This window comes from Bombina bombina, chromosome 11 (assembly GCF_027579735.1).
Source record: "Bombina bombina isolate aBomBom1 chromosome 11, aBomBom1.pri, whole genome shotgun sequence".
NCBI lineage: Eukaryota > Metazoa > Chordata > Amphibia > Anura > Bombinatoridae > Bombina > Bombina bombina.
In genome coordinates, this window is record NC_069509.1 from 50,096,194 (window position 1) to 50,110,061 (window position 13,868).

Genomic DNA, 13,868 nt, shown 5'->3' on the forward strand with positions numbered 1-13,868 from the left:
GTGTTTATTAACCTGCAAATTAATAAAATAAAAAAAATCCAGTGTGAACCACAAGTGAAATGCCTGGACACTCAGTTGAGTATTTTGGAGGCCCTGGGTGCAAGCTATGAAGGGAGCTATAATTGTTGCGGAATTGGTAGCTGTGATATCTTCATGAAAAGACTAACTCCATAAGAGATGCAGAAGAATTGGGCGGGGCTTCATTTGAGACCAGACTCCTCTAGGGTGGGACATAGTGTGATATCTTATTTTATTATATTTCTTAATAAATCAATGTAGACGTCTGGACAAAATTCTGTTGGTTTTAGTCTATGGGAGAGGCTTAATTAATTTGCGTTTACCAGGGGTTGATTTGGAAAGGTAATTACATGCTCCTTCCTCCCCTAGTGGAGATTATGGCCCTTCGTCATCGCAAGCCGTGGCAGACTCAGTTAAAAGATGTCGTAAACAAGCGAACGGGTACAAATGTTTGCTAATTCAATACTGTGATACGTTGTTACACTGTATTAACTGATAAGTAAAAGGGAAAACAAGGAGAGACCAGAGAAGTCAACTTGTAAATTAAAATATTTCACTATTTTCTATGTAATCAAACGCCCTACAGACTTACCCTACTTGATTCTGCATTGTTTGCCTTTATATCATCTGAAATAATATATCTTATGTGTTGCTTTTTTTTTTGTTACAGTCAGTAAATCTATGTTCCACCATAGGCTTTTGTATACTAAATTAATAAAAATGAACATTAAAGGAATATGAAACCCGATTTTTTTTTTCATTCAGATAGAATATGCAATTTTAAGCAACTTTCAAATTTATTTGCATTATCAATATTTCTTCATTCTCTTGGTATGCTTTGTTGAATGTGCAGCAATGCACTACTGGTTGCTGACTGAACATATGGGTGAGCCAATGGCAATCAGTATATATATGCAGCAACCAATCAGCAGCTAGAACCTAGGTTCTTTGCTGCTCCTGAGCATATATATATATATATATATATAAACCTTTCAGCAAAGAATAACATGAAAAGAAGCACAATAAATAATAGAGGTATATTGGAAAGTTGTTTAAAATTGTATTTTCTATCAGAATCATGAAAGAAAATGATGGGGTTTCCTGTCCCTTTAAGTGTTGTGTTAGAGCGTATTCCAAAATACGACTGTCAAATTTAGCTCTTTTTTTGAGACCTTATTATTAATATTATAGCACAGAACTACTCCCCTACTTGTGCACCAGCAGTTTAGCACTCAAGCAATACCCAACATAAATAGGTGAGATCTAGTGCAGCTGCGCTAACCAACATGCAGATGTTAACGCACACCACAGAATAACGCTCTAACATTACAAAATAACTTTGGACTTGAAATATGAACTCAATAGCGGTAATATTTATCCAGAAAGTTCTGCTGTTATGACGAGTGTAATGTCCCTTAAAGCAAACCTACCTTTAAAGTGCCTTAAAACATTTTGAGTTATGTGCATATTATAAAAGGGTGAACTGAGGAAAAAATGTGTGAAAAAAAGCATAAATATTTTAATAAAATGTCCAAAAATCTGCAAAATTACACTTTAGTGTTGCCAAATGTAGCCTGCTCCACCCCCCTTATCAGTGTCCTACTCCAAACCTTTTTCCATCATATAACAAAGTGAGCATGTGAGGATAATTACTTATGCAAGCAAGGGGGGGGGGTTGATGAGGGACAGCAGGTACTGCTATTGTTTGTTGCCAAGAGGCTTGCTTGTTTCCATGGGGATAATGTCACATGCTTTGTGAAAGCTTTAGCATTATACTGTGCACTGCTTCACTCAGGTGTCATGTGACTCTACCCCCTACCGTGCATGAGTGCATTCTGTAGAAACTGCCCTGAATAGCATCTTCCATATATGGAAATGCCCAGGGGGAACTTGTTGCAAACAAAACTATGCCTGAATTAAAGGGGTTAATGGGGGTTTTGCAGGTAAGCTTTGGCTGCATTATATATTTAGAAACTTATGTTAGTTCATACTGTTTTATGTCTCTTTAAGCCATAGGATTGTAGTAACTACTTGGTGCTGACTATAACCAGCGATTTCCCTCTTTGGCAGTTGAGAGGTTAACTTGCAAGCCTAATTGAATCTGTCCCTTAGTAAAACAGTACTAATTAACTCCCGGATGTCAGTGGGAAGGCAACATATACAATTTAGTTATACAGCTATAAGGATGTCCTACACAGCAGTTTGCAATCTTAGTTTGTGCTGCAATAGCTACCTCTGCTGGGTAATCACAGGATTACACCTAGTTCCAAAGTTTATTAATATTTTTTAATCCATTAATAATTTGAGATGCCATGGATGCCTACATGGTGTATGGTAAAATGGTTATTAAAATATATTTAAAATAAGTTTTTATAAGAATTTTTAACATCCATTTAAAATTGTTCTACAATATTTCAAAATACACATATTTGGGTTTCAGTATTTACTAATAAAATCTTCCTAATAAAGCTTTGATGCAACCAGTCGAAATGCGTAAGTTTAGAGAAACACGCAAAGATGCGTACGTTTAGAGAAACACGCAAAATGCGTACATTTAGAGAAACACGCAAAGATGCGTACGTTTAGAGAAACACGCAAAATGCGTACATTTAGAGAAACACGCAAAATGCGTACATTTAGAGAAACACGCAAAGATGCGTACATTTAGAGAAACACGCAAAGATGCGTACATTTAGAGAAACACGCAAAAGTAAAACTCAACAAACATTTCTTTAAAAAACAAAATCTTTATTTGGTCCGAAAGAACCTGAGATGGGAGCACAGCGCTTCCAAAAATGTTTTAACCACTACTCTGCAAGAAGGGCCTGCAACCTATTTACTATATATCACAATTGTTGCAGGACCTTCTGGCAGAAAAGAAGTTAATCTATCTATACAATCTGAGTATATAAGTTGATAAAATAGCATTCTGACTTCTTACATCTGAACAATATATACAATATTTCAAATATTTTCAAGATCTGGTAGACAGAGAGAAAGAAGGGAATTAAGTTTACAGCAGGTCTGATTATCCCTTTATGCAATTGTGTTGTATGGAAAACAAACTAAGGCCCTTTAATGCCACATGGGTTGCAAACATTTGCGCAAATTCATGCATGTATCCATATCCGTACACAAGCAATTGACAATTTAAAATACAAATCCTAGGATGGGAATATACAAATGTTGTCAATAATTTAAATTAAAAAAACAAATAGGTTTTTGAGCCAAGAACAAAATTTTAGCCATCAGATCTCTTTTGCTCACAATCTTCTGAGGACGGTTTTACACAAACTATGTAGAAACAGAATGTATCGTGATTAGAGGTTGGAGGTACACTTTTATGTAGAATTTATTATTTTATTTGCGGAAAGTATTCACTTAATCGCCTTGAAAAATAGACACTAGTACTGACAGGGATTAGCAGATGCAGAGACATTAAACACTATCAAAATAAACGTAAGTGAAATTTAGCTATATACTTTATGCAGCACTTTTTACAAGTTATATCCCATGTACGCAAATATAAGATCAAGTATAATGACTGGTAAAAAAACAAAAACAAATTAAAGTTAGTTTTACTGAACTGTTAAGTTCCTAGAGATGGAGTTTCCAGGAGTGAAATATGTACAATCCAGTAAAGTCAACTCTCTCTTGGCTATGAATGTTAACAGGACATAAAAACGCACTTCTTTGTTTTAGATAGGTAAAATATATATATATATATATATATATATATATATATATATACACATACATCCAAAAGTAAAAAGCACTCACCGGGTCTTTGTATAAACAGACAAGTTTAATGGGACATTAGCCAGTTTTTAGCCAGTTTTGTTTATGTAAATATTTTTTGTTATTTTTCGTTATTCCCTTCAAACATTGTTGCTACTTTCCATGTAATTCTGCCATAATCGTTTGGAACTTTTGGTCACACACACTCCTGTCATTGCGTTTATGCAGTGTTGTTTTTACTTTCACATATAGACTGCCGATGGGTGTCCTGGTTGCCATGACAACCGATGACGCGGTGGTTCACAGCGCGGCTGTCTGACTTCCGGTACGCCATCGTCAGGGACACATTTGGGAGTGGGTCACGGCTATAAAGGGTGAGTTATGTATTCTGTCTGTAAGAAGTTGTCTGAAGACGGGGGCAACCCCGAAACGTCACATTAAACTTGTCTGTTTATACAAAGACCCAGTGAGTGCTTTTTACTTTTGGATGAATATGCTATATCTTTAAAGCACCCCGGGCAAGCTAGATTGATTCATATACAAAAGGTGTTACTGTGAGTGCTTTTACCTCTCTGGATAAATATATATATATATATATATATATATATATATATATATATATACACTGTATTTATGTATTACCAGTATGAAAATGTTAGCATTTTATGTCCTTTTAACTTCTCTTCCCACCCCTACTATAGCAGGTGTCTTTTGTACAGTGATTTACAGTTCGTCACGTATACATCAATACAAAACAATAGAAATAATGCATTTTTAGTTGAACAAATAAGAAAGGGGCACACAAGAAGCAGGTATCCTGTCTGGGACAGGAAGTGATGACAAGCCCTTGTTTCCCTGAGACTAGAAATATTAAAGCGGCAATCTGATATCCCAGAATCCAGTACTGGTTTTGTACCATATGCAAGTGCTTGGGAATCCTTGAGTAATTGGAAGCCCAAGTCATCAAGTAAAAAAAAAAAACAAGACGGCCGTGTTGTCACCTGATACAGACATTGTGTCTTTCCAATAAATTTGAAAATGAAATGTCAGGAGATAGGGGAACATTTGAACATGAATTTCAAACTCAAAAATCTTTATAAACCATTATAGACTTAATATATGACACTGTTCTAGAGGGCTGATTATAGCTACGTCCTCCAACAGAAATGATTCTATAGCCTTAAAAAGGGAAATGAAACCCAAATTTCATCTTTCATTATTCAGATAGAGAATACAATTTTAAACAACATTCCAATTTACTTCTATTATTTAATTTGCTTCATTCTTTAGATATCCTTTATTGAAGAAATAAGGCATCTATGTGCAGCCACCAATCGGCAGCTAGTGAGCCTATTTAGATATGATTTTCAACAAATTATAACACGAGAATGAAGCAAATTAGATAATAGAAGTAAATAGGAAAGTTATTTAAAATTGCATGTGCTTTCTAAATCAGGAAACAAAAAAATTGGGTTTTATGTCCCTTTAAAGGAACAGTGCAATAATTACATTGTCTAATTGGTCACATGATGCAATTGTTGCACGGCTGACCTTCAAGAACTCTAAATGTTAAATCCCTGCAAAGAGGTTAAACACATAAGTAAAGTCCATCTGAAGATACAGCAGCAGTGCATGTCTGGTGATTTGTAGCTTTTGCTAATAACCCTCTCGATTGGTTACTTGGGAGCTCAAGTACTCCCCAATGGGACGTTACCTACATGATTAACACCTTTCTGGGTCAGTGATACATCAATTGCAAACTGTAATGAATTAACATGCGGAATTATTGCATCCGAATGTCACTGGATTTAGTGTATGAACAGCAGTCAACTTTTTTTTTACATCTTTATGGATTTCTTGTCAAGTTATAATTTACCAACTATCTGATGAGAATTACATTTTTCTTGGCCCATTGAATTGTCTGAATTTCTTTTCTTAGAAAAATAATTAAATTCAAATTCCATTAAAAAAACAATGTATTTTTGTGTTCTCTGCTCTATGTTTGAAAAAGAAGTTTAATTAACGTACCTTAAAGCAGATTAATCATATACATTTTTTTTGGATGTTCTTGATTTACTTAGACCTAAAAGTACATAATAAAATATCACTGTATTAACAGATTTCATATAAAGAAGTCATTATGTGTGATGATCTCTTAGGAAACATATTTTAAATAGAAACCTAACATTTACCTTTTCTCCAAACTATGACTGGCAAGTGATGTGAAAGAGCAGCCATTTCTACATCAGAATCCCAAAGACGACCAAAATAAAATAATCATAAAAAACAGAAGGACATTAACAAAATTCTATTAAATATTTTATTATTGCATGAATTCTGACTTAACTATGTGTTTAAACATGCAAACACATATTCAAACTCCAGCTCAGGAGTTGCAATGCACTGCCATTCTTCGGGAGGACACAGCCCATAAGCCAATCAAGAGGTGGCATACACATGTATCATCCAATCACCGGACAAGTCGTGCTCGGGATTAAAACAGGAGCATGACTATAACAAGGGTTTTCAACCACTTTGCAGGCGTTTAACACATACTTAACAAACCAATTTAATGCAATAATAAAATCAAATTGGAGAATATTAGGATTACATTGGAATGCCCCTTTAAACATTCTATGTTCCCTGGGATAAGGTGGCTGTGCATGTACAAATAAAATAGCAGAGTAGTGTCTAAGCACTAATGGCCTTCAATAAAAAAACAAAAAAAAAACAACAAAAAACAGTAAGTGAAAAAGAAAGTGAGAATCACACACAATACTTCTTCATATGACTTCTAACAGCACTGTTCATTCCTAAAGGTTAGTGTCCTTTTATGCTGGTATTCTACTTTTAACCATTCAGTTATCTCAAAGTGCTTTAACAAAATTAACAAGATGTTTTAGACAAACAGACCCTGTTGTGTAGCGTGTTGGGAAAAAACAAATATAAACGAGATCTGATTTTTTAAAAGATGAAGAGGAAAGTTAACAAAAACTAATGTTTACCTTGAGGGTTTTCTAGAATAACAGAGTAATCACTTAGAAATGTGTGAAGACAGAGGCCTGTTCACACAACGTCCTGAGTAGTATTCAAGTGTCATCTTCATTAAGTGTTTAGTCTGTAAAGTGTTCCCAGTATACCTGTGCAGAGCAGCTAATTTTCCAAGTTTTAGTCCTGTTGTAGTCTGGCGTCAGAGAGGTCGTGGACCATGAAGGCCAGACACCTCAGAGGATAGTGGGGGGCTGTGGGTACCTTTGCTAGACATCCAGTCATTAAGTAACGCCTGGTTGGCTTTACGGTGAGCCAGTCGGTGAGTGATTGAAAATCCAGCATTGCCCTCTAGTTGAGACAAGATGACCAGCACCTGTCTGGAAGTGCAGAAAACGATCAGTGAAAAGAAAAAAAAAGTGATAAATTATTTTCAGAATGGCAAAAAATATTGAGAAAGAAGTTGGGAATTGCAAGTTGGATAGGAACCAGCAGGAAACGTAAGTTAAAAGGGACAATCTACTCCAGAAGTGTTATTGTTTAAAAAGATAGATAAATCAGTTTAATACCCATTCCCCAGTTTTGCATAACCAACACAGTTATGTTAATACACTTTTTACCTCTGTGATTACCTTGCATCTAAGCCTCTGCAGACTGCCCCCTTATCTCAGTTCTTTTGACAGACTTGCATTTTAGCCAATCAGTGCCCTCCCATAAGTTACTCCACAGGTGTGAGTACAATGTTATCTATTTGACACACATGAACTAATGCCATCTAGCTGTAAAAACCTGTCAAAATGCACTGAGATAACAGGCTGGCCTTCAAGGGCTTAGAAATTAGCATATGAGCCTACCTAGGTTTAGTATTTCTGTAAAATACTATGCAATTGAAATAACAAATTATGTTTACCTGATAATTTCATTTCCATCATGGGGAGGAGAGTCCACGGCTTCATTCATTACTTTTGGGAATAAAGAACCTGGCCACCAGGAGGAGGCAAAAACACTCCAGCCAAAGGCTTAAATACCTCCCCCCACTCCCCTCATCCCCCAGTCATTCTGCCGAGGGAACAAGGAACAGTAGGAGAAATATCACGGTATAAAAGGTGCCAGAAGATAAATTAAATTTAGGTCCGCCCACCAGAGTTACGGGCGGGAGCCGTGGACTTTCCTCCCCGCGATGGAAATTAAATTATCAGGTAAGAATAATTTATGTTTTCCATATAAAAGGGGAGGAGAGTCCACGGCTTCATTCATTACTTTTGGGAAACATATACCCAAGCTAGAGAGGACACTGAATGAAACCGGGAGGGAAAAAGGCGGACCCTAATCTGAGGGCACCACAGTCTGTAAAACCTTGCTCCCAAAAACAGTTTCCACAGAAGCAAAAAAGTCAAAATTTGTAAAACTTTGTAAAAGTGTGTAAGGAGGGCCAGGTAGCTGCCTTACAAATCTGCTCCATAGAGGCCTCATTCTTAAAGGCCAAAGACGAAGCCACAGCTCTAGTTGAATGAGACGTGATCCTCTGAGGAGGCTTATGTCCCGCTGTCTCATAGGCCAAGCAAATTAAACTTCTCAACCAAAAAGACAAAGAAGTAGAAGAGGCCCTCTGACCCTTGCGCTTCCCGGAATACACCACAAAAAGAGATGTAGACTGTCTAAAATCCTTTGTAGAACTTCAAGGCACGAACCACATCCAGATTTTGAAGTAACATCTCCTTAGAAGACGAAGAGTTAGGACACAAAGAAGGAACAATTATTTCCTGATTAATGTTACAGCTAGACACCACCTTGGGAAGAAACCCCAAACCGGTGCGAAGAATTGCCTTATCCGTATGAAAAACCAGGTAAGGAGGCTCGAAATTGCAAGGCAGCGAGCTCAGATACTCTGCGTGCTGATGCAATAGCCAACAGGAATGCATAGGCTCAAACGGAACCCTCTGCAATACCTTAAGAATCAAGTTTAAGCTCCATGGGGGAGCAGACTACCTAAAGACAGGCCTGATTCTAGACAGAGCCTGAACGAACGATTGAATGTCAGGAAGCTCAGCGAGTCTCCTGTGCAACAAGACTGATAATAAAGACTGAAATCTCTCCCTTTAAGGAACTAGCGGCAAGACCCTTCTCCAAACCCTCCTGGAGAAAGGACAGAATCCTGGATACCTTCACCTTGTGCCAAGGATATCCATGCTTCTCACACCAGGACAAGTAAGTCCTCCACACCTTATGGTAGATGCGACGAGTGACCGGTTTCCTTGCCTGAACTAAAGTGTCAATCACACTCTCAGAAAAACCTCTCTTGGCTAAGACTAAGAGTTTAATCTCCACGCAGCCTCAGAGAAACAAGATTTTGATGCTAAAAGGGACCCTGTTCCAGTAGATTCCTGCGACAGGGTAACCGCCATGGCGGAGGATGACATCCCCACCAGATCCGCAAACCACGTCCTCCGCGGCCACAATGTAGCAATCAGGATGGCAGAAGCTCGCTCCTGTTTGATACATGCCACTACACGAGGTAGAAGTGGTAACGGTGGAAAAATTTAAGCTAGGCTGAAACCCCAAGGCACCGCTAAGACATCTATCAGCTCTGCCTGGGGATCCCTCGATCTCGACCCGCATCGGGGTAGCTTGTAATGGAGTCTGGACGCCATGAGATCTATGTCTGGCATTCCCCAGATCTATCTCTGGCGTTCCCCCTTGAATGTGGATCGCTGAAAGCGAGCAGCTGTGGGACTCCGCCCACTCCAAAATCTGAGACACCTCCCTCATTGCTAGGGAGCTCCTCGTACCCCCTGATGGTTGATGTAAGCCACCAACGTAATGTTGTCAGTCTGGAATCTGATGAAGCCAAACTACCCCAAAGGAGGCCACGCCCTCAAAGCATTGTAAATTGCTTGAAGTTCCAGAATATTTATCGGAAGGAGAGACTCCTCCCGGGTCCATTTTCCTTGTGCCATCCTGGCACCCCAAACAGCTAACCATCCTGCGAGACTCGCGTCCATGGTCACAATCTTCCAGGACGGTCTCAAGAAGGATGTCCCCAGGGACAGATACTCCGGACTGATCCACCAAGAGAGGGAGTCCCTGGTCCAAGCATCCATGGATATCCGCTGTGATAGATCTGAATGATCGCCGTTCCACTGTCTCAACATGCACAGTTGAAGAGCTCTGAGATGGAACCTGGCGAAGGGGATGACATCTATGCTGGAGACCATGAGACCGATCATCTTCATACACTGAGCCACCGAAGGGCTTGAGGAGGACTAAAATTGCATGACAGGTGGACGCAATCTTCCGGCGTCATTGATCTGTAAGAAATATTTTCATGGACATAGAGTCTATTATTGTGCCCAGGAATGTGATTGGAGCAAGAAAAGAGCAGCCCTCGAATGATCCTCTGCGAGGTTAAACAATGGCGCCTGGACTAGGATGTCGTCCAAATAGGGCGCCACAGCAATGCCCCTGGATCTGGCCACTGCAAGTAGCGCCCCCAGAACCTTCGAGAAGACTAGCGGGGCCGTCGCCAGCCCGAAAGGAAGGACCACAAACAAAGTGTTGGCCCAGAAACTCAAATCTTAGGAACTTGAAGTGAGCCCTGTGAATTGGAACATGAAGGTAAGCATCCTTCAAGTCTATTGTCGTCATGAACTGCCCCTCTTGAACTAGGGGCAGAATCGATCTGATAGTTTCCATTTTGAATGATGGAACATCCAGAAACTTGTTTAAACACTTTAGGTCCAGAATCGGGCGGGAATGTGCCCTCCTTCTTTGGAACCACAAAAAGACTTGAATAGTACCCTAGACCCCTTTCTGCTTGGGGTACTGGTACGATAACACCTAGAGAGGAGAGATCCCTCACACATTCTAGAAAGGCCTCTCTCTTTTCCAGTCTTGAAGACAGGTTTGACAGGAAAATCTGCCCCTGGGCAGATGGGACCTGAATCCTATCCTGTAACCCTGGGCGACAACCTCCAGAACCCAAGGATCCTGAACATCCTGCAACCAGGCTTCGGAGAAGAGAGACAATCTACCCCCTACTTTGTCAGGAGACCGGTCGGGAGCCGCCCCTTTATGCCGATTTTGTCTCGGCGGGCTTCTTGTTCTGCTTGGACTTGGTCCAAGACTGAGCAGGCTTCCAAGTTCCCTTGGACTGATCCGCTTTCGCAGCGGGCTGCTGGCGCTGGGCCTTGTCCGCACGAAAGGGACGAAAAGTAGAACCCTTAGGCTTAGCCTTCTTATCTTGTGGTAGGAAAGCACCCTTGCCTCCCGTATCTGTTGATATGATTGAATCCAATCCTGGACTGAACAAAAGCGTTCCTTGAAAAGGTAGGGACTACAGTCTCGACTTAGAGGTCATGCCCGAAGACCATGATTTTAGCCACAGAGCCCAGGCGAATAATTTGCATATTGGCGTCACATATGAAAGAATTGGCAACCTTCAACGTCTTAATCTTATCCTGTATCTCGTCAATGGTAGTCTCCCTCTCGACCATATCACACATGGATTCACCCCAATATGTTGCAGCTCCGGCAACCATGGCTACAGCCGCTGCCGGTTGAAAAACAAACCCGTGTGCCGAAACATTTTCTTTAACATGTTTTCCAACTTTTTATTCATGGGCTCTTTAAACAACGAACTATCCTCGAGAGGAATAGTTGTCCGCTTCGCGAGCGTAGAAATAGCACCCTCTACCTTAGGGACAGTCCCCCACAGCTTGAGTTGAGAGTCCGGGACGGGGAACAGTTTCTTAAAGGAAGAAGAAAGGGAAAAGGAAGAACCTAATCACTCCCATTCATTCTTAATGATATTAGCCATCTTAACAGGAACCGGGAAGGTCTGAGGCACCACCCTGTCCTCGTATACCTTATCAAGCTTAGGAATTGAAGACTCCTCCGGAAGCTTTGGTTCCGGAACCTCCAGAGTAGCCAGCACTTGCTTCAGGAATGAGACTTTGTTAAAGGAGTACCCTCTAACACGTCAGAGTCATCCATAGCTTGCGCTGTTATGGACTAGATAAACTTAATAAACAGGCACCTTTATACCCCAATGGCCGGGGCACTCGCCACCTCCTATGACCCGGACTACAGAAATCGCTTTGTCTCCTGTGTCGCTGATCAACAGAGGAAGTGGAGACCTCTCCTGGTCACATGGAATGCCTCGCAGGACCGCCCCTGCACTAAGGAGAAAACGCGCCAAAACCGGAAGTCACCCTAAAAATTCCACGATTGCCAGAGCCTCATCTTGCACATAATGCAGCAATTACACAATAAACAACATCATGTATAAACCCCCCGTTCAATAATCCCCTTACCAGGAATACTAACCCTTGATTCCATAAGATAAAAGGCGCCACACTGTGACCCTGTCTTCTGTGTAATCATTATGTATAAAAAAATGAAACAATCTTACCAGAATCTATGCCGTGGAACACAGGAACACGGCCCTTCAAGTGTGACAAGTAGAAACATCGCTCCTGACATGGACTTGAGTGCAGAAAACAGGCAGCGAAACTCGTCAACGCTGATTGCTTGTGGAGCTGTTAATATGAGTTGGGATGGTTTCGCAGAAAGACTCTCCCTGCATCTCCGGACTCTAACTTTCACCCAAGCTCTCACTGAGAGGCTGACAGGATTACTTAAAACTCCAGTCCCATTTCGAAGAGTACTACCCTCCATAAGAGACTACTCCGAATCTTCGGCACTTCTCTGCCATCCTCCTGTGACGAAAGGCAGAGAATGACTGGGGGATGAGGGGAGTGGGGGAGGTATTTAAACTTTTGGCTGGGGTGTCTTTGCCTCCTCCTGGTGGCCAGGTTCTTTATTCCCAAAAGTAATGAATGAAGCCGTGGAGTCTCCTCCCCTTTAGATGGAAATATATATATTTTTAATATAAATTCTGTGCTACATGTACTTACATTAATATAAGCTTTCATTTAAATAAATGTGAAATGGTTGGAATTAGCATAACTTTGGACACATAGACAACACTGCATGATGTCCGTGTTGAGTAGGGATTGGCAACAAGACATATGACATTATTTCGCACTCACCTGTGCAGAGGTGGGACACTGTCGTGAGTTTTGAGACTCCCTCTGGTGGACACCACATTAAAGCTATCTGTACAGTCACACTGGATGTGTAGATAAGCCTTGGGATGCCGGTTTTCCACAACTACAATGAGACCAGCCCATCCGTGAGTCAGGTAGTAACAAGTCATACCCTCACGACCCTGCAGATTATGAAGATAAAGGTTAGTTATAACACAGGTCATAAGAGTCAAAACACGCTGGATATCATCCTATGCGCTCTCAATGCAATACTAGCGGACAGCCGCTACTGCTTTATTCAACACAACTTAACAAATACCACTTTAAACATTTTGAGATTGTTATTCCAATAACTCCGTTATAAGTGTCCCAAATTGTTATCAATTATAGAGGTAAGTTAAAACCTAGGTTATAATATGGTGGCACCCAACACAATATGGAGACTAGACCGTTACAATTATTTATTTAATATTTAAACAACTAAAATAGTTTTTAAAAATATATTTAAACGTTGCTCTCAGGTTAACGTTTGCTTTGAATACATTGTTTTAAGCACTTATTTAGCGTTGAATGTCCCTTTAAACACCAATGCGTTTCACCAGGATTCTCAGCATATTTAGTCAGGGATATGATCCTGCATTGCTTGTTTGTAAAACACTGCAATCGTCTACCTTCTACCATCAGTGTTAAAGGGTCATTCATGTTACGGTTTTATTTGTAGCAGTTTAAAGGGATATTTTTTTTAAATTAAACATTCTTTTTTAATATACTTCTTCCTCCTCTTCTGAAAACAGCTGCTGTCTATTTATATGCTTGTAAAGACAAAGCAAAAGAAGGAGTTATAGAGCGTTGCATATCAGTTGTGCACAAACATGCACTTCCTGTTAATTTCCATATAACAGCCCTTTTCCATGCAAAAAGATTTCTAAGCATGTTACAGCTGCAGTACATACATGTTTTGAGCATGGAAGTAAAAACAAAGTTTTCATGCAAATTAAAAAACAAAAAACAGAATTTATGTTTACCTGATAAATTACTTTCTCCAACGGTGTGTCCGGTCCACGGCGTCATCCTTAC

General features: G+C 40.1%; 1 protein-coding gene across 2 annotated transcripts in view; it reads right to left on the reverse strand.

The window, feature by feature from the left end:
- Positions 1 to 2,745: 2,745 nt before the first annotated feature.
- The window catches only part of CAPN15 (calpain 15), an 81,709-nt gene continuing 70,586 nt past the window's right edge, over positions 2,746 to 13,868 (reverse strand). For both annotated transcript variants that reach the window (XM_053694810.1, XM_053694809.1), the window contains exons 11-12: positions 12,795 to 12,973; positions 2,746 to 7,124 (exon numbers count right to left, since the gene is read on the reverse strand). In XM_053694810.1, the coding sequence (XP_053550785.1) occupies positions 6,947 to 7,124; positions 12,795 to 12,973 (357 nt within the window). In that variant the 3' untranslated portion in view covers positions 2,746 to 6,946. The remainder of the gene's footprint in view (positions 7,125 to 12,794; positions 12,974 to 13,868) is intronic.